General features: G+C 33.9%; 1 protein-coding gene across 7 annotated transcripts in view; it reads right to left on the minus strand.

Annotated features, from left to right (window-relative positions):
* Ankrd17 (ankyrin repeat domain 17) overlaps positions 1-15,505 on the minus strand; it is a 147,646-nt gene that overhangs the window by 16,796 nt on the left and 115,345 nt on the right. For 5 of the 7 annotated variants that reach the window (XM_071614337.1, XM_027950848.2, XM_027950847.2 and 2 more), the window contains 5 exons: positions 12,877-12,972; positions 11,098-11,214; positions 3,973-4,144; positions 1,563-2,010; positions 957-1,112 (listed from right to left, as the gene is read on the minus strand). In XM_071614337.1, coding sequence (XP_071470438.1) covers positions 957-1,112; positions 1,563-2,010; positions 3,973-4,144; positions 11,098-11,214; positions 12,877-12,972 — 989 coding nt within the window. The remainder of the gene's footprint in view (positions 1-956; positions 1,113-1,562; positions 2,011-3,972; positions 4,145-11,097; positions 11,215-12,876; positions 12,973-15,505) is intronic. The other 2 variants (XM_071614334.1, XM_071614335.1) reach the window with 2 other exon arrangements.

The following is a 15,505-nucleotide window of genomic DNA, read 5'->3' on the forward strand; positions in this document are numbered from 1 at the left end:
CCACATCATGAGTGTCCTTATAAGGCATCATAGAGACTTATGAGTCTGGGCATCTAATCTCAAGAGTCAAGAAAGGCCTCTTGTGGGTTCCTTTTAGTCTTTTACTCATTGTTTCTTTCACACTTTTATGACTAAAAGGAATGACATTACTTCTGTGTGTCTCTGTATTCTCCTAGATGCATTAAAACAATATCCATAAGCACAGAAACTGGAAAAGAATCTTCAGTAATGTTAGGAAAAAGAAATCTATTTTTTTTTTAAGAAAAGCAATATCCATTTAATACTTGCTGACTTTACATTTTAATTTTAAATAGGTTCTATAAAGGTGGATATAAATTCCTGACAAATCAATTAAAAAGTGCTTCCAAGAGAAACAGTATAATTCTCAACCAAGGGAAATAGTCAATTATGTTTCAATGAACAAATAAATTATTTATAGCCTATTAAGTTGTCATATTTTTAAAAAGATATAATCTGCTATACATACATTTGACTAAGTTTCTTGATAATTCTTTTTATTTCCCTAAAGAGCATGAAATCAGCCAGTGATCATTATTTCCTAGTCAGTTAAATATTTCTTAGTATACACAGGTATATACATAGAAACACTGAACTAAAAGTCTTCCTTTTGTATAGAGAACACTGATACTGACACTTCAGTTACTTCAGAATTGAGGGTATAATCCCAAGTCCTGGGATTATATACATGTGCCATCATACCTGGCCTTCCTCAATTTTTTAAGTATTAAAGTGCAAAAAAGGCCCCCCCCCCAAAAAAAAAAAAAAAAAACACCTTTTTAAGTTTTTAAATTTTAATCTGAAAGATGGCAAGGTTGTCTTCTTGCACCATGAGTGTGTTTGCAACTTTGGGAATAGTAGGAAGAATTTAACTATAAATAACACTTCGTTGTAATTCACAGCAAATTAAACGAATGAGAAAAAAAAGAATAACTCACCTTCTTACAACTTCTTTCCATCCTTCTTCTCTCTTTTGCCCACGTTTAGGACTTGCTACTGTTAACTTTCCATTTGGAGAGGAAAGAGGAGATGGACCAGATTTTGTGCAAGTAGACAGAGAATTACTGGTCCCTTCATTAATAGTCTCTGACAATCTTTAACAGAAGGAGGGAAAGTATTTTAAATACAGATATAGAATTTTTAAATGATAAAGGTAGTAGTCTACTACATAATTTTATTATTTATTTTTAGATTAAATAAGGTAAACAAACAGAACCCTTTTTCACTGCTTTTTAATGTTTTAACATACAATATGTAGAGCCAATTTTAAGAAGATATATAGGGGACAAATTTACCAGAACTGAGTTACAATAATCCCTGTAAAAACACAATTAATACATGGGCTAAGTTTAACAACAAAAAAAGATATTTCATAGTAAAAATGATCTGATCCTATTATTACAAAGTCTAAAAACCAGCTTTGTTTTCAATTGAAAATGTGCACAAGGAAAAATTCTTAGTTAACAAGTTGTGAATTCACTTTTTCTACCAACACATTCAGCAGTAAAGTGTTATAAAAAATAAAAATTAAAAATGGAACTAACTTTATTGAAGTCTTGCCAGAAACAGATTTTCTTTCTTCCTTTGGAAACGTAACAAGTACAGATGGCTGCTTCTTGCTGGACACAGTGGTGGTGACCACAGCTGGTGAATGATTGTCACTCTTCCGGCTACTGTTGCTATTACTACTTTCATCACTGCAGCTAGAAATTCTCATGTTATCACTGTCTCCACTCTCACTCGTACTGCTGCTCTTGGACTCTCCATTCACCTTTTCTGGTTGACTGTATGAAATTGGTAGTGGATCATCAAATATAATTTGAACATTTTCTGGAGTAATTTTATTTTTCCTGTTTTTTCTCTTTGAACTGGTTGTAGTTATGGTATTATTTCTTTTACCATGGGAACCTGCTAAAGTTGTCCAGGTTGCAGATATACCTATGGTTGTAGTGGTTGTGGCACTTGGAGGCTCGGTCAAGACTTCAGGCTCTTCTGTGAAAGCAGCAATAGTGAATTAGCAAGTTCTATTTAGCCTTAAGCACTTTAAAAACAAAGAGTAAAAACCCAGGAGTTATTTCATTACTATTGGACATTATTCAAGAATGTGCTGGTAATGAGGTAGATATGATTGATCTATGCCCCTAATATCTACACAAAGCATAAAAGGTAGTGACAGATGTGGTGGAGCACATGCCTATAATGCCAGCAGCTCAAGAGTCTGAGGCAGACAGATCACCAAATTCAAGGCCATCCTGGACACTTTAGTATAATTCTGTCCCCCCAGAAAACAAAAACAAAAAGTTGGGCATAGTTGTACAACTTTTTGGTTCAGCAACTTAGGAGGCTAAGGGAGAAGGATGACAAGTTTGAGGACAGCTTCAGTAACTTAGTGAAATATTGTCTCAAAATGCATAAATTAAAAAAAGGATTGAGATGTAGTTCAATGGTAGACAGCATCCCTGGGTTCAATCCTCCATATAGAGGAGGAAAAACTGTTAACAGGTAGTTATGAGGGTTACTTTTGCTTTGGGGATTATTTGGGAAACATGAATGTGTACCATGTGTACATATCACATACCTATTAAACTTCTTAGGTATAATAATGTTATTATGGCTATAAATGTTCTTTCTATGGGAAATACTCAAGTATTTAAGGATGATTTCATATAATATGTACAGCTGACATGCATACTGCTCAAAAAGAAAAAAAAGATAAAACATGTACCAAAATGTTTTAAGAATTCGGGTAAAATACAGGTGTGTGGATCATACTAATACTTTTTTTCCCCTTTCTTTCCTTTTTTGGTATTGGGAATTGAATCCAAGGGCACTTTACCACTAAGCTACATCCCCAGTCCTTTTTTTTTTTTAATTTTGAGTCACAGTCCTCACTAAGTTGCCCTGGCTGGCGTTGAATTTGCAATGATCCTCCTTGCCTCAGCCTGCCAAGTTGCTGGGATTACAGGCAAACATGTGCTATTGTGCCTGACCATCATACTAATCCTTAAAATTCTCTATAGTCTGAACATTTTTAAAATAAAAGGATGGAGGAAGGGTAAAGGCACGCGCACATGCACACAGCATGCAAAACATTTGATTGATTTAGTGCCAAATGTTCATTCCCACAATTATTCTATCTCAAATAATCTTTCAACTAAAATGTAGTTAAAAACAATCTTCTTGTTTGAAGAAATCTGAATATGATCTGGATTGTAGATAATATTATGGGATTTTTTAGGAATTATAAATAATATTTCATAATTATAAGTGAACATCATTTTAAAGATGTGCACTAAAATATTTTCCAGTGAAATGCCATTTGTCTTCAGTTTACTTCCAATTAGATCAAATATATGTACATATTTAGAGATGAAAGGATAAAGCAAATAAGGTAAAATGTTAACAATTCTGTAAACTCAGGTGGAGGGTCTCTAGGTGTTCATTTTATGTCATTGAATACTGCTTTATCACAAGGGACCAGAGATACCTAAAATTCAAAGACAATTAGTTCAATTCATTGTTTGATTTAAGTATTTCAACCTGTGTGTAGGTTTGAAAGTGATCATAATTTAAAAATTAGGCAGCTGGGTGTAGTGGTGCACAACTGTAGTCTTAACTACTAACCCTCCTAGAGGCTGAGCAGGCAGATGACTTGAGTCTAGGAATTAAAGACAAGTGTGAGCAACACAGTAAAACCAAAACCAAAACCAAACTGGGGAGGAAGTCAATAAATGAAAAAAGCAAGTTGGGGTGCCTGTAATCCCAGCTACTCTGGAGGCTAAGGCAGGAGGTTTACCAGTTCTAGGCCAGTCTCTAGAACTTAGCGAGACTCTGTCTCAATGTAAAAAATAACACAGGCTAGAGAAATAGTTCAGTGGTACAACACTCTTGGGTTCAATCCTCAATCCTATCAAACAAAACCAAAACCCAATTAAATTTTCGTAGAGAAAATACCTTCAACTTTAAGTTTTTCTTTTTCTTGAGCAGCTTGGAGTTCAAAGTTTTCTTTATTTTTGGCTTCAATTTCTTCTAGTTTTCTTCTTTGTTCTTCCTTTTTCTTTCTTCTCTTTTCTTTTCTCTTTTCTCTTTTGGCCGCTAAAGCCAGCCTTCGACTTTCTTCCCTTAACTGTTAAAGGATCAATAAAACAGAAATACAACACAGAAATTTACTCTGAAAAAAAGTTGTCTCAGAATACTGCTTTATCACAAGGGTACAGAGATACCTAAAATTCAAAGTCAACTAGTTCAATTCATTGTTTGATGTAAGTAATATTCAAACTACTCTAGAGACCATATTTTTAAAATGGTAAGATCAAATCAAGAATGAGACACAATCTCACCTTTATTTTTTGTTTCTGGTACTTTGGATTGAACTCAGGGCACTTTATCCATGAGCTAAATCCCCACAAGGCTGGCCTTGAAACTACAAGATTCTCTTTGCCTAAGCCTCCTGAGTTATCAGGATTGTAGGTGTGTGCTGCTGCATCCAAGCAGATTTTTTAATAAAGTCTTGCCTTGTTGTCCAGGCTGATCTCAAATTTATGGGCTCAGGGCTTCTCCTGCCTTAACAACACCCCAGGATATAGAGAAGAGTTTAAATGAGAAAATAGGATTCGATCTAAAATCAACTGGTCCAGATGTAGGTGAAAGTGGTAGGCTCTGAGTAAGTCACAATATGAATTTGTGGCTGGATCTTAGGTATACAAGTACCTTAGGGATTAAACAGTTCAGTCTGAGGGGGCTGGTCCTCTGGTCACAATAATTCCAGCCTAGATTATCGTATTTTAGAGTTTTATCATATTTTAAAAGTTTGAGGTATTTACTCTTCGATTTCTAATTTTTTTTAATGTTAAGGCTCATGTTCTGATAATCTGGTATATCTTACCCTTTGTGCTCACCAATGAGTGGGACAAAAATTCAGAGGTCTAAGGAAGACTATCTTGGAGAAGATCCCAAGCTATGATTACAAAGGAACCCAGAACTTCCTTAAACCAAGCAGAAATAGAGAAGTGTGGATTGAAAGATGCAGATTTAAGAGGCATTATGTATGCAGGTGGTAGGTGGTGAAACTAATAAATTAAATGAGATCACTAGAGAGAAAAAATTACAACTTTATATATGTGTATTTATGTACCGATAGAGAATGAGTGTGTTGAGGGAGCGAGTATCCAGTATTTAAGAGAGCAAATGAGATTTATAGAAGGCATAATCAGGTGAGAGAAGGAAGGTGTGGTTAACACGGGCAAACACTGCAAAGAGGTCAGTGTGACTACAAAGTGCAAAGAAGTAATACAATTTGGCAGTTAAGATGTGACTACTGAAAGAATACAGGTAAGAGACTATATATTAATGATTTGGACTAGGGGAAGAAGTGGTAAAAACTGGTTAAAGAGTTTTGTATACAGTTTTAGGCACAAGCCACAAGATTTTCAATCAAAACAGAGGAGGCAGAGGAATCAAAGATGACGCAAAGATTTTTGGTCTGTGCAATTAGAAGATAGTTATAGGTTTCTGGTAGACAAAAATCTGGAGTTCATATTTGGACATATAAATTTCAGATGTTAAATTAAGTACCAAAATGGACATAATAAGTAGCTAGCTAGATATGACATTGGAGTTTAAAGAAGAGGTCTGGGCTGAAGATAAAAATATGAAATCAGCTATTATATATTTAAAGTTAGGAAGTAGAAAAAGACAAGGAATGAATAAAGATGATAAGGACATAATGAACTAAGAATCTTTTCAATTAAAAGGTAGGTGACAAGAGGAATCAGTAGAAGACATACAGAAAGAATATCCATACAGGTAGGTGAAAAGCCAAGAGCAAGAAATGGCACAGAAGCCCAGAGAAGAGAGTATATCAAATTTTATTAGCATCAGTAAGATAAGGATGGAGAAGTAGCTATTGAATTTTACAACATGCAATCCAATGGAAACCATTAACACAATTTTTATGGAGTTGTAGGAGTGAGAACCTGGCAGAACTAGATTCAAGAGAAAGAAATAATTGGAGATAGCCAAAATAGGTGACTCTTTAGGAGAATGTATGTACAAGGGGAGACAGAGAAATAGGTCTGTAGCTTAAAGGTGAGGCAAAATATGAGAGTCAAAAGAAGGATTTTTTTAAGACTTGAGAAATAAGCTGTGTGTGATGTTTCATGCCTGTAACTGGGAGATTGAAAAGGGAGGATTTTAAGTTCAAGACTGGTGAGTGCAACTTGGTAAGACCCTGTCTTAAAATAGAAATAAAATAGGGTGGAGATGTAGCTCTGTAGTAGACAGCTTGTCTAGTACGCATGAGACCCTAGGTTCAATCCCAGTACTTCAAAGAAAAAAAAGGAGAAATAAGCTTGTATGCTGATGGGTATGATCCAGGAAAGGGAGAAAATAATACAGAAGAAAGAAAAGAGAACTACTACAACAATGTTGTTGAGTAGGAGAAACCAGATTGAATCTAGTAAACAAATAGAGGGGCTGGTTATCAAGTTTATCAAATCACTGGTAGGAAGTATATATAGTAGAAAGCATAAATATTAATGGGTGGATAGAAAGAGGAAAGTCTTCTGAAGTTTTCTTCTGATGCTTTGATTTTTTGACTAATGTATGATACAAAGTCATTTATTAAAGGCAAAGGAGGTGATGAAGTCTGAGGATAAAGGAGAAAAATTTACCCAGGTAAGTAGAGACTAAATTAAATCAAGGGGATATAGAATTCTAATTACTTGGTTAACACTGAATGGCTAGGAAAATATAGCAGTCATCCCCTGTTTTATGTGTGGGACTGGTTCTTGCAGTTTCTCAACCCTCCAGATACCAAAATCTTAGATGTTCAAGTTCTTTCTATAAAATGACAAAATATTTGTATCTAACATAATACAATGTAAATCAATTTGAACAGGTGTTTTACTGTATTTTTATTTATTTTATTCTTTTTTGCCCCCTTTTTCTTTTCGCTATATTTTTAGAGGAAATAATAAGAAAAATGTATGCACAATACAACCCAGAAGCAATTTCCAGGTATTTCTCACCACAATTGGTTGAATCCTCAGATCCAGAACCCACAAATACAGGGGGCCAACCATATGACTACTGATCATCAGGAAAAGGTTCACTGCTACACATGCAGAGTAAAAGCTGTCAAGGCCGAGTGTTTTTTCTAGATACATTTAGTTACTGGGTAGAAGTTAAACACAAGGAAAAAGGGGTAAAGGACAGTATAAGGATAATAAAGTACAAATGAATTCTACCATTTACTGGTAGGCAGAGTGTTGGAGGCAGAATTCTAGAGAGTAAAGCTGAAAAGATAGGAGGTGATGATAAGAATGGAATGTGTAAAACTGAGATTGTGGGATGGGTTCATTTAATATATATGTTAGGTATGTAACTCCTTAAAAGTTCATGAAAATTTACAAAATAAAAAATGGAAAGGGGAAAAAAGTAAGTAATGAATTAGAAGGAGTAAGAGCAATATTAAAATGCAAATTAAAAATATCTGCTAGGGATTCTAACAGCCAAGAACATAACTTAGATGTTAATGTACTAAGAAAGCAAGCAATTAATTTTAAGAGGACTTGGAATCTGAAACAGATGGAAGTACTTCAGAGAAGGAAATCTTCCACATACCAAATGTTCAATAAATAAATATTTATTGAGTAAGTATAAGGGAATCTATTAAGTATACTTAAGCAGTGTTCTCAGCAACAGTTTTAAAAACCAAAAATTTCAAATTACAAATACTGATCAAATAAACTGTTTTCTTTTTTTTGGGGGGGGGGGGATTATTGAGCATTAAAATTATGGGTGCTTTATATCACTAAGCTATCACTAAGACCTAATCATTGAGTCCGCAAATACATCCGTCTCCAATCCTTTTTATTTTTTATTTTGGGGCAGGGTCTCACAAAGTTGCTGAGGTTGGCCTCAAACTTGCAATTCTCCTGCCTTAGTCTCCAAGTCTCTGGAATTACAGGTGTATACCACTGTGCCTAGCTAAAGAAACATTTTTATGCATTAAGTAAATTATCCATGAGTAAACTCAACTCAGACCAGTCAAGACCAACTCCAATGTTTCTAAATCATAAATTAGCAGAACCAAAAAGGCAAAAAAGCATTCTCACAGACATATATCATCATTTATAAAATAGTGAGCATAATCCTAAGGTCCCAGGGACTAAGAATATTTCACATAGAAATACGGGCTGCAGTTCAGAAAAGAAGAGGCTTCACATTAAGGTAGGAATATCTCACCATCACCTATCAAAACTGACAAGTATATAGAGTGTATGGGGAAGAACTGCTTTATATCTAATTAATTTATGATTAAGAATTTTTTAATCCTCTCAGAGTGTTAACATTAGAGAAGAATATACAGTGACATTTGAAAGAAGCATTTCGATTTTCCTTAAATCAAGAACTCCTAAAATCATAAATATCAAGACTGAGAAATAATGACAACAATGCAAAAATCACATTCATGTATTGCTGACGGCTGTAGGAAAATATTCTGGTACTGACCCATATTAAGAAATTTAGTACCCCCCTCCCCAAAAACGATGGTCACTATGTGGTCAGTATGGATGCAGTTAAGTAATCAAGAAGAGGAGCAATAAAGAGAAATAAGGGCAAAGAGGAGTAAGAAATAGTGTGGGTGAGAAAATCGTTTAGGGTCTTAAAAAGGCCCTATATTAGGTAAGTATAGTGGTGCATACTTTAGTTACCATAAGAGATCTTCAACTTTAGATAGATTACAATGATGTCATGTATTTATCTTTGTATATTACACAATTTAAACTGAGCATGCTACTATAATAAAGGTGAAAAATGTTTAATTACAGTGGCTGAAAACAGACATCTTTAATATGATATTTCCTATGGTGCTTCCTGACTTGGTAATCCAAAGCTATGAAAATAAATGTATAAACATTAAATGTATAAAAATAAAATGTATAAACATCAAAGGCATGAAAATAAAATATATAAATATCAAAGGCATGAAAACAATGAAAGATTGCATTCAATATCAGATAATCTATGTCTCAGCTACAAAAAGGATACTTTCTGGATAGAACTATTATTCACAGATTCAGACATTTTCAAATAGAAGAATAATGGGGGAAAAGAATATTAAAATAATTTTGGAAGAAAAATCTAAGAGGTAGATTACATTCAATTAAGGGAGTGCAGAGAATCAGAAAATTTACATTTTCAAAATTCAGTTAAAATCCTAGTGTACTTTAGGCACATTGCTTAACTACCTCTAACTGACTGAATTTCTCCATCTGTACTAAGAGAGTAATGTTTTTACTGAGAAGAATAAAGTAATAAATAGACTGGTTCCTAACTTGGCTTGATAAAAGTGAATATGAAAATAGCTTACTGGGGATGTAGCTCAGTGGTACAGGGCTTGCCTAACATGAGCATGGTCTTGGGTTTGATGCCCAGGAAGGAAGGAAGGAAGGGAGGGAGGGAGGGAGGGAGGGAGGGAAGGGGAGAGAGAAAGGAAGGAAAGGAAAGGAAGGAAAGACGGAAAAGAGAAGGAGGGAGGAAGGGAGGGAAAACAAAGAAAGGAAGGAAAGAGGAGAAAGAAGGGAGGAAGGGGAGAAGGGGGAAAGGGAGGAAAGAAGGAAGGGAAGAAGAAAGGAAATAGGTCAAGTAACAGTTATGATGTTCATTACAACATCTTTCAATGCACTCACTCTTTTAAAGTAGCTCAAAAAGTAAATATACTTTGATCAGAATCTAAACCAGTTGAGTGTGTGTGTGTGTATGTATGTGTGTGTATGTATCTGTGTGTGTTTTTTACTAGAGAATGAAATCAGGAGTGCTTTATCACCTACCATCAAGCTACATCCTACCCACAAGTTACTGAGACTGGCCTCAAACTTGCATTCCTTCTGCTTCACCCTCCTGAGTAGCTGGCATTATATAGGTTTATGCCACTGGGTCCAGCTAAACAACAAAGTTTTAAAAATGAAGACCCTCCAATGTAATTTTTTTTCCAGAAGAATATATTTTCTTATTTGAATGAAATATTTAGAATAATACATATTTTATTTCTGTAGGATAAAATAGCTCAATAAAATTAGCAAATATAGTAAAGGAATGGATTTTACTCAAAAGGGCATATGTATAATATTTACCACATATCCTTTTTTTTTTTATGGATAGTATCAGATCACATTTTTATTTATTTATTTATTTATTTATTTTTTAAGAGAGAGAATTTCAATATTTATTTTTTACTTCTTGGCGGACACAACATCTTTGTTTGTATGTGGTGCTGAGGATCGAACCCGGGCCGCACGCATACCAGGCGAGCCGCTTGAGCCACATTCCCGGCCCCACCACATATCCTTTATAAATTTAAAAACTTGTTAAACTTTATAGTATTTTTTATCTTACCATTAAAAAACAAGATACAGCAGATTTTGTATTCCTTAATATTAAATGTCAAACTAATTCTTTTCCGGCTAATGATTACTATTTCAATAAGTTTTGGATCACAGAGTTAGTGGGGGAAAGTTGGCAGAAAAGGGAATGAAGAAAAAGGAGTTATAAGGTTGTACAAACTATATGCTGTTTTGGAGAATTTTATTCTTTATAGGAACAGATGCTCTAGTCTGCCTGAAAAAGTACAAAAGAAGTTACTCATTAAAAAAAAACATATTCACTAAATATAACAAATGGTTGTATTCCACTAAGTGATTACACCTTTATATTTTATGTGGTACTTTTGATAAATAAAAAATAAAATAAGGTCAAGGATCAAAGAACTATAGATATGATTGGGAATCAAGAGATCATTAGTTCAGATAAAATTAAAACCCAGAATTAGAAGCTAAGTTTCCTGACTTCCAGATCACCTTGATTCTTGCAATCAAGTTTTTAAAAAATTTGAATGAAAATGCTTTTAATGATAATGATAACTGTTTTCTCTATTTGAGATAAACTTAGGGAGAAAACCATGTACACAATTACAGCATAAAACAAAATCACAAAAGAATAAATTACAAATTAAGGGAAGAAAAACCAGAAAAAAAAAAAAAGTGAGTAGTTTTCATATTTAAAGATTGTCATTACCTTTTCCAAGTCTAACTCCTCTAACAAAATGCTGGCATTTTTGTTTGCTTCAGCAGCCTGTCTATCTTTGGCTTGTACTATTGACTCCATACAAAGATGACACTTCTTCAACATCTCCTGTAATGAAAAATTGAATATATTTGCAGTCTCAAAAAAAAAAAAAAAAAAAATGAGCTAATTAGATTCCTAAAAACAAAAATTTTTGAAGTACGTAAACATAAGCAATAAAGACCAGTGGCAGGAAAAAAAAAGGGAGTACAAATAAAACATAATTTAAATGACATATTTTAAAATATATACAAAGAGTTCCTGTTTTTCATTATAAGAGCAATTTGACTGATATTTAGAAAATTAAAATTATTTACACATATAATTTGAATATAAAAAACCATACAGCAAACATTACAATAATTTATGACAGCTGGTTAATGAATGGGCTGAATGAAAATGGGCAATGTCAACAAAGAAAATGAATTTACAAATTTCTCAAGTACTTATTTGGCAAGAACTGTCCTCATATATTTAAGCATTTTTGCTACAATTTTATAGGCAAGAATTATTCACAAAAGGAATCACAGAAACACGTACCCTAACACACTTTTCTGTTTTCATTCTCAAAAGACAAAGGGATATTTCCTTATTTTTTAATATTAAAAATATTCCCATAATAGTAATTATTTTAAAAATATTTCTTATCTTAATCTCCTCTTTCTCCCCATATACCAAATCATGTGGAATCCAGGACTGCTAAAAATTGTCATACAAAAATCTGGAGTCAGAGAATCACCTAGTTTATTTTAAATTAAACATAAGGGTGGAAAACTGCCCACTATCATATAATGTATAAACCACAAAACAAAATGGAATAGAAATTTATTTTGCCAGGAACAGTGGCACATGCCTATAATCCCAACAACTCAGGAGGCTAACTAAGGCAGGCAGGAGGATCTCAAGTTTGGGGCTAACCTCAGCAACTTAGCAAGACTCTGTGTAGAAATAAAAAATAAAAAGGGCTGAGGATGTAGCTCAGTGATTGAACGCCCCTCATGGGTTCAATACCTACTACCATACCCCCAACCTTAAAAAAAAAAAAAAAAGAAAGCAAGAAAGAAAAAGAATAAAGATTTTATTTATGTTCCCCACATTTCCTCCATAATTCTAGCCAATACGCTTTGGTTTTGTTTGTTTGTTTGATTTTTGTTTTGTCATTTGAGATGAAGTCTAACTATGTATGACTTGTAATGATTGTCCCTTAAACTTCTGAGCTCAAGTGATCCTCCCACCTGTGCATCCAGAGTAGCTGGGACTACCAGCATGTGCTACCATGCCCAGCTTCCAACTCATTAATAAACTGATAGTTAAACCCTAAATTTTATATCACATAACATGGCTTTAAGGTTTTCTGCCTATGACTAAACATACTATTTTTTGCTGGTAATAAAAAAACAGCAAGTTCCTCTTTCAGAATATATTATCAATCTAGATATATATGTATATATCTACATAGATATACGATAATACTAATGAATAATAATTTTGCTTTGAAGTGTTTAGTGTTACAGTAAGAATCAGCTTAAAACTAGTTAAAAAGCAAAGTAATTCTATCACAGAGAATGTTTCATTAATCCATTAATCTGTTACAGTTCATTTATCTTCACAGAGATAAATGAAATTTTATATATTTATTGTTCAAACCAAGATTTTTCTTAGCATAGGAGCTATACCAATTAAATGGAACCTCCGACTCATATAGTGGGATGAATATGAACAACATATTACCTTATCAGTGATGGTTGCTATGTATCTCATACATTCAGAATCTGATGGAAACTGATTGACTTCTTTGACTAAGTAGCGTACCACCTTCACATGACCCTAAAAGAGATGTCAATGTCAGATCGAACACAGACTCTAACAGGATTCAATAAATCTACACAGTGTGAACTTTGACATTAATTAACATTAGAGCCACAAAGTAAACTTAATTGCATGTTTGCACTAAAAATGAAAAAAGAAAAAGGTAGGCTGTGGTTCTGAGGAGTTAAATCTACATTGTTCATTCTTTTGGGAGTGGGCGGGGGAACCAGGTATTGAACTCAGGAGCACTCGATCACTGAGCCACATTCCCAGCTCTATTTAGTATTTTATTTAGAGACAGGGTCTCACTGAGTTTCTTAGCACCTCGCCTTTGCTGAGGCTGGCTTTGAACTCTTGATCCTCCTGCCTCAGCCTCCCCAAGCTGTTGGGATTACAGGAATGTGCAACAACAGCACCAAATAATGCAAAATCACTCTGAGGAGAAATAGTTCAGTATCTAAGTAATGTTTAAAATCTTTTTTTTGGTACCAGGGATTGAACCCAGGGGTGCTTAATCACTGAGCCACATCCCAGCCCCTTTTTATATTTTATTTTAGAGATGGGGTCTCATTGAGTACATCACTAAGTTGCTGAGGCTGGCTTTGAACTCTTGATCCTCCTGCTTCAGCTTCCTGAGCCTCTAGGATTACAGACACGTGCCACTGTGCCCGGCTCAAAATCTTATTTAACATTCAACAGTTGCTTCACTTTCCCCAAAATGCACCACTGCTCTCTACACAATACCTATAATTCAGCCAGTCTGGATAGACAGCTGATAGTATTTAAGCTGTTAGTCTTTAAGATATGTCCTCTATTACCTCTATTTGGTCCTTTTTTTTTTTTTTGTAGCTTTTATAAGGTATCCTTTAACTGCTCAAATGCCACTACCCTCATTTCCTAATGATCTCCCTAAATTTTTTAGTCTTTAGCTTTAACTATTTACAATGGGAAAACTGACACTTATCTGACTTGGGCATGGGATCTCACCTCCCTGATTAGGTTCCATTTTTTAAAAAAAAGAAAGAAAGAAAGAAAAGAAAAGCCTAACTGTTGCATCCTATCTAGCATAATATTACAGTCATTACAATTTCATATAACAGATACTCAATAAATAGTAGAATGAATACAAAAGATAAGCACTGTTCATAGGAAGTTAAAATGCCCTATTACAAAGATATATATGCATGCCAGACATTAAGAGTAACAACTAATAATAGAGAAATTACTAATATTTAAGGGTAATGACATATAAATATATATGTCAAACCAAATGATAAAGACAATAAAGGACTATAGAACTTCTATAACCTCTAGGAGATCAGAGATCTCAGTGTGAGTGCAAATGGAATGGAAACAGTTTATAAAGGAGGAGAAATTTAAAGTACCCAAAGAATGAGGAACTTTGGAGAAAAAAAAAAAAGAAGGACTTGGCATTCTTGATGAGAACAAAGGTTATATGAGATAAAGAAGAAAAAGATCAAGCAAGGAGAGAATTCATAAAGGGAGATGATACCTAAAGCACTATACTGGAGTGGCTTTGAATACCAAACTGTTGGAATTTCAAAGACTTCAGAGACTGTAGAGTTCTTAAAAGAGAGTAGTAATGTAGTGGAGTAGTTAGGAAGATTAACTTGATAATAATATGTTAGCTTGTTTAGATTAGAGGTAAGTAGCCATTGAGAAAGAGTAAGTTTGACTGTTGAAGAAAAACACAAGACGATTGGATTTAGGTAGTCCAGAACATCTAAGGAAACAACAGAATAAAAAGAAAGGTCTGGCAATGTACTTCAGTACTATGTAGAGTGCCCTAGTTCAATATCCAGTATCACCACACACACACCCACACATAAGAGAGAATAACAGAAGAAATTACTTCTTGCAATTTATATATTAGAACTGATCAACATTTTGGAATCTACAGAGAATTTCACTTACATTTCACCAAATGACAAAATTCAAAAAGCATAGAATCCCTGAAATAGTGATCTGGTTTTCCCAATAACAAACGAAAATTACATTAGGAAATCAATGAGATTATTAACCCAATCATTTTACTTATACCAGCTTTTACTATAGAAAATAACAGTTTCTTTAACTTTCATCAAATTCATATTTCTACTTCTAAAGGTAGTATATTTGAATTTTTACAGTTTAAAGTATCAATATCTAGATTTTCATTTCTTTTTTTTTCCCCTAAAAATGATTATGCCTGCTGTGGTGGCACACACCTATAATCCCAATGATTAGGCAGGCTGATTGCAGGAAGATTGCAAATTTGAGGCCAGCCTTGGCAACTGTCTCAAAATTTAAAAAAAAATTTAAAAGAGGTGGGGATGTGGCTTCATTGATAGAATACCTTTGGGTTCAATCCCCAACACTGCAAAAATAAATGCATATGTACACACACACATAAAGTAAATTTTTCTCTACAGCAATACACAAAAACATCTATATACAAGTAGTTCAAATTGGTTACTCTTAATTGGATTTACAGCGAAAGATTAATACCACAACTAAATTTTGAAAATACTACTTACAATAGCTTTCTAAA

Source organism: Marmota flaviventris, chromosome 7, assembly GCF_047511675.1.
Source record: "Marmota flaviventris isolate mMarFla1 chromosome 7, mMarFla1.hap1, whole genome shotgun sequence".
Taxonomy (NCBI): domain Eukaryota; kingdom Metazoa; phylum Chordata; class Mammalia; order Rodentia; family Sciuridae; genus Marmota; species Marmota flaviventris.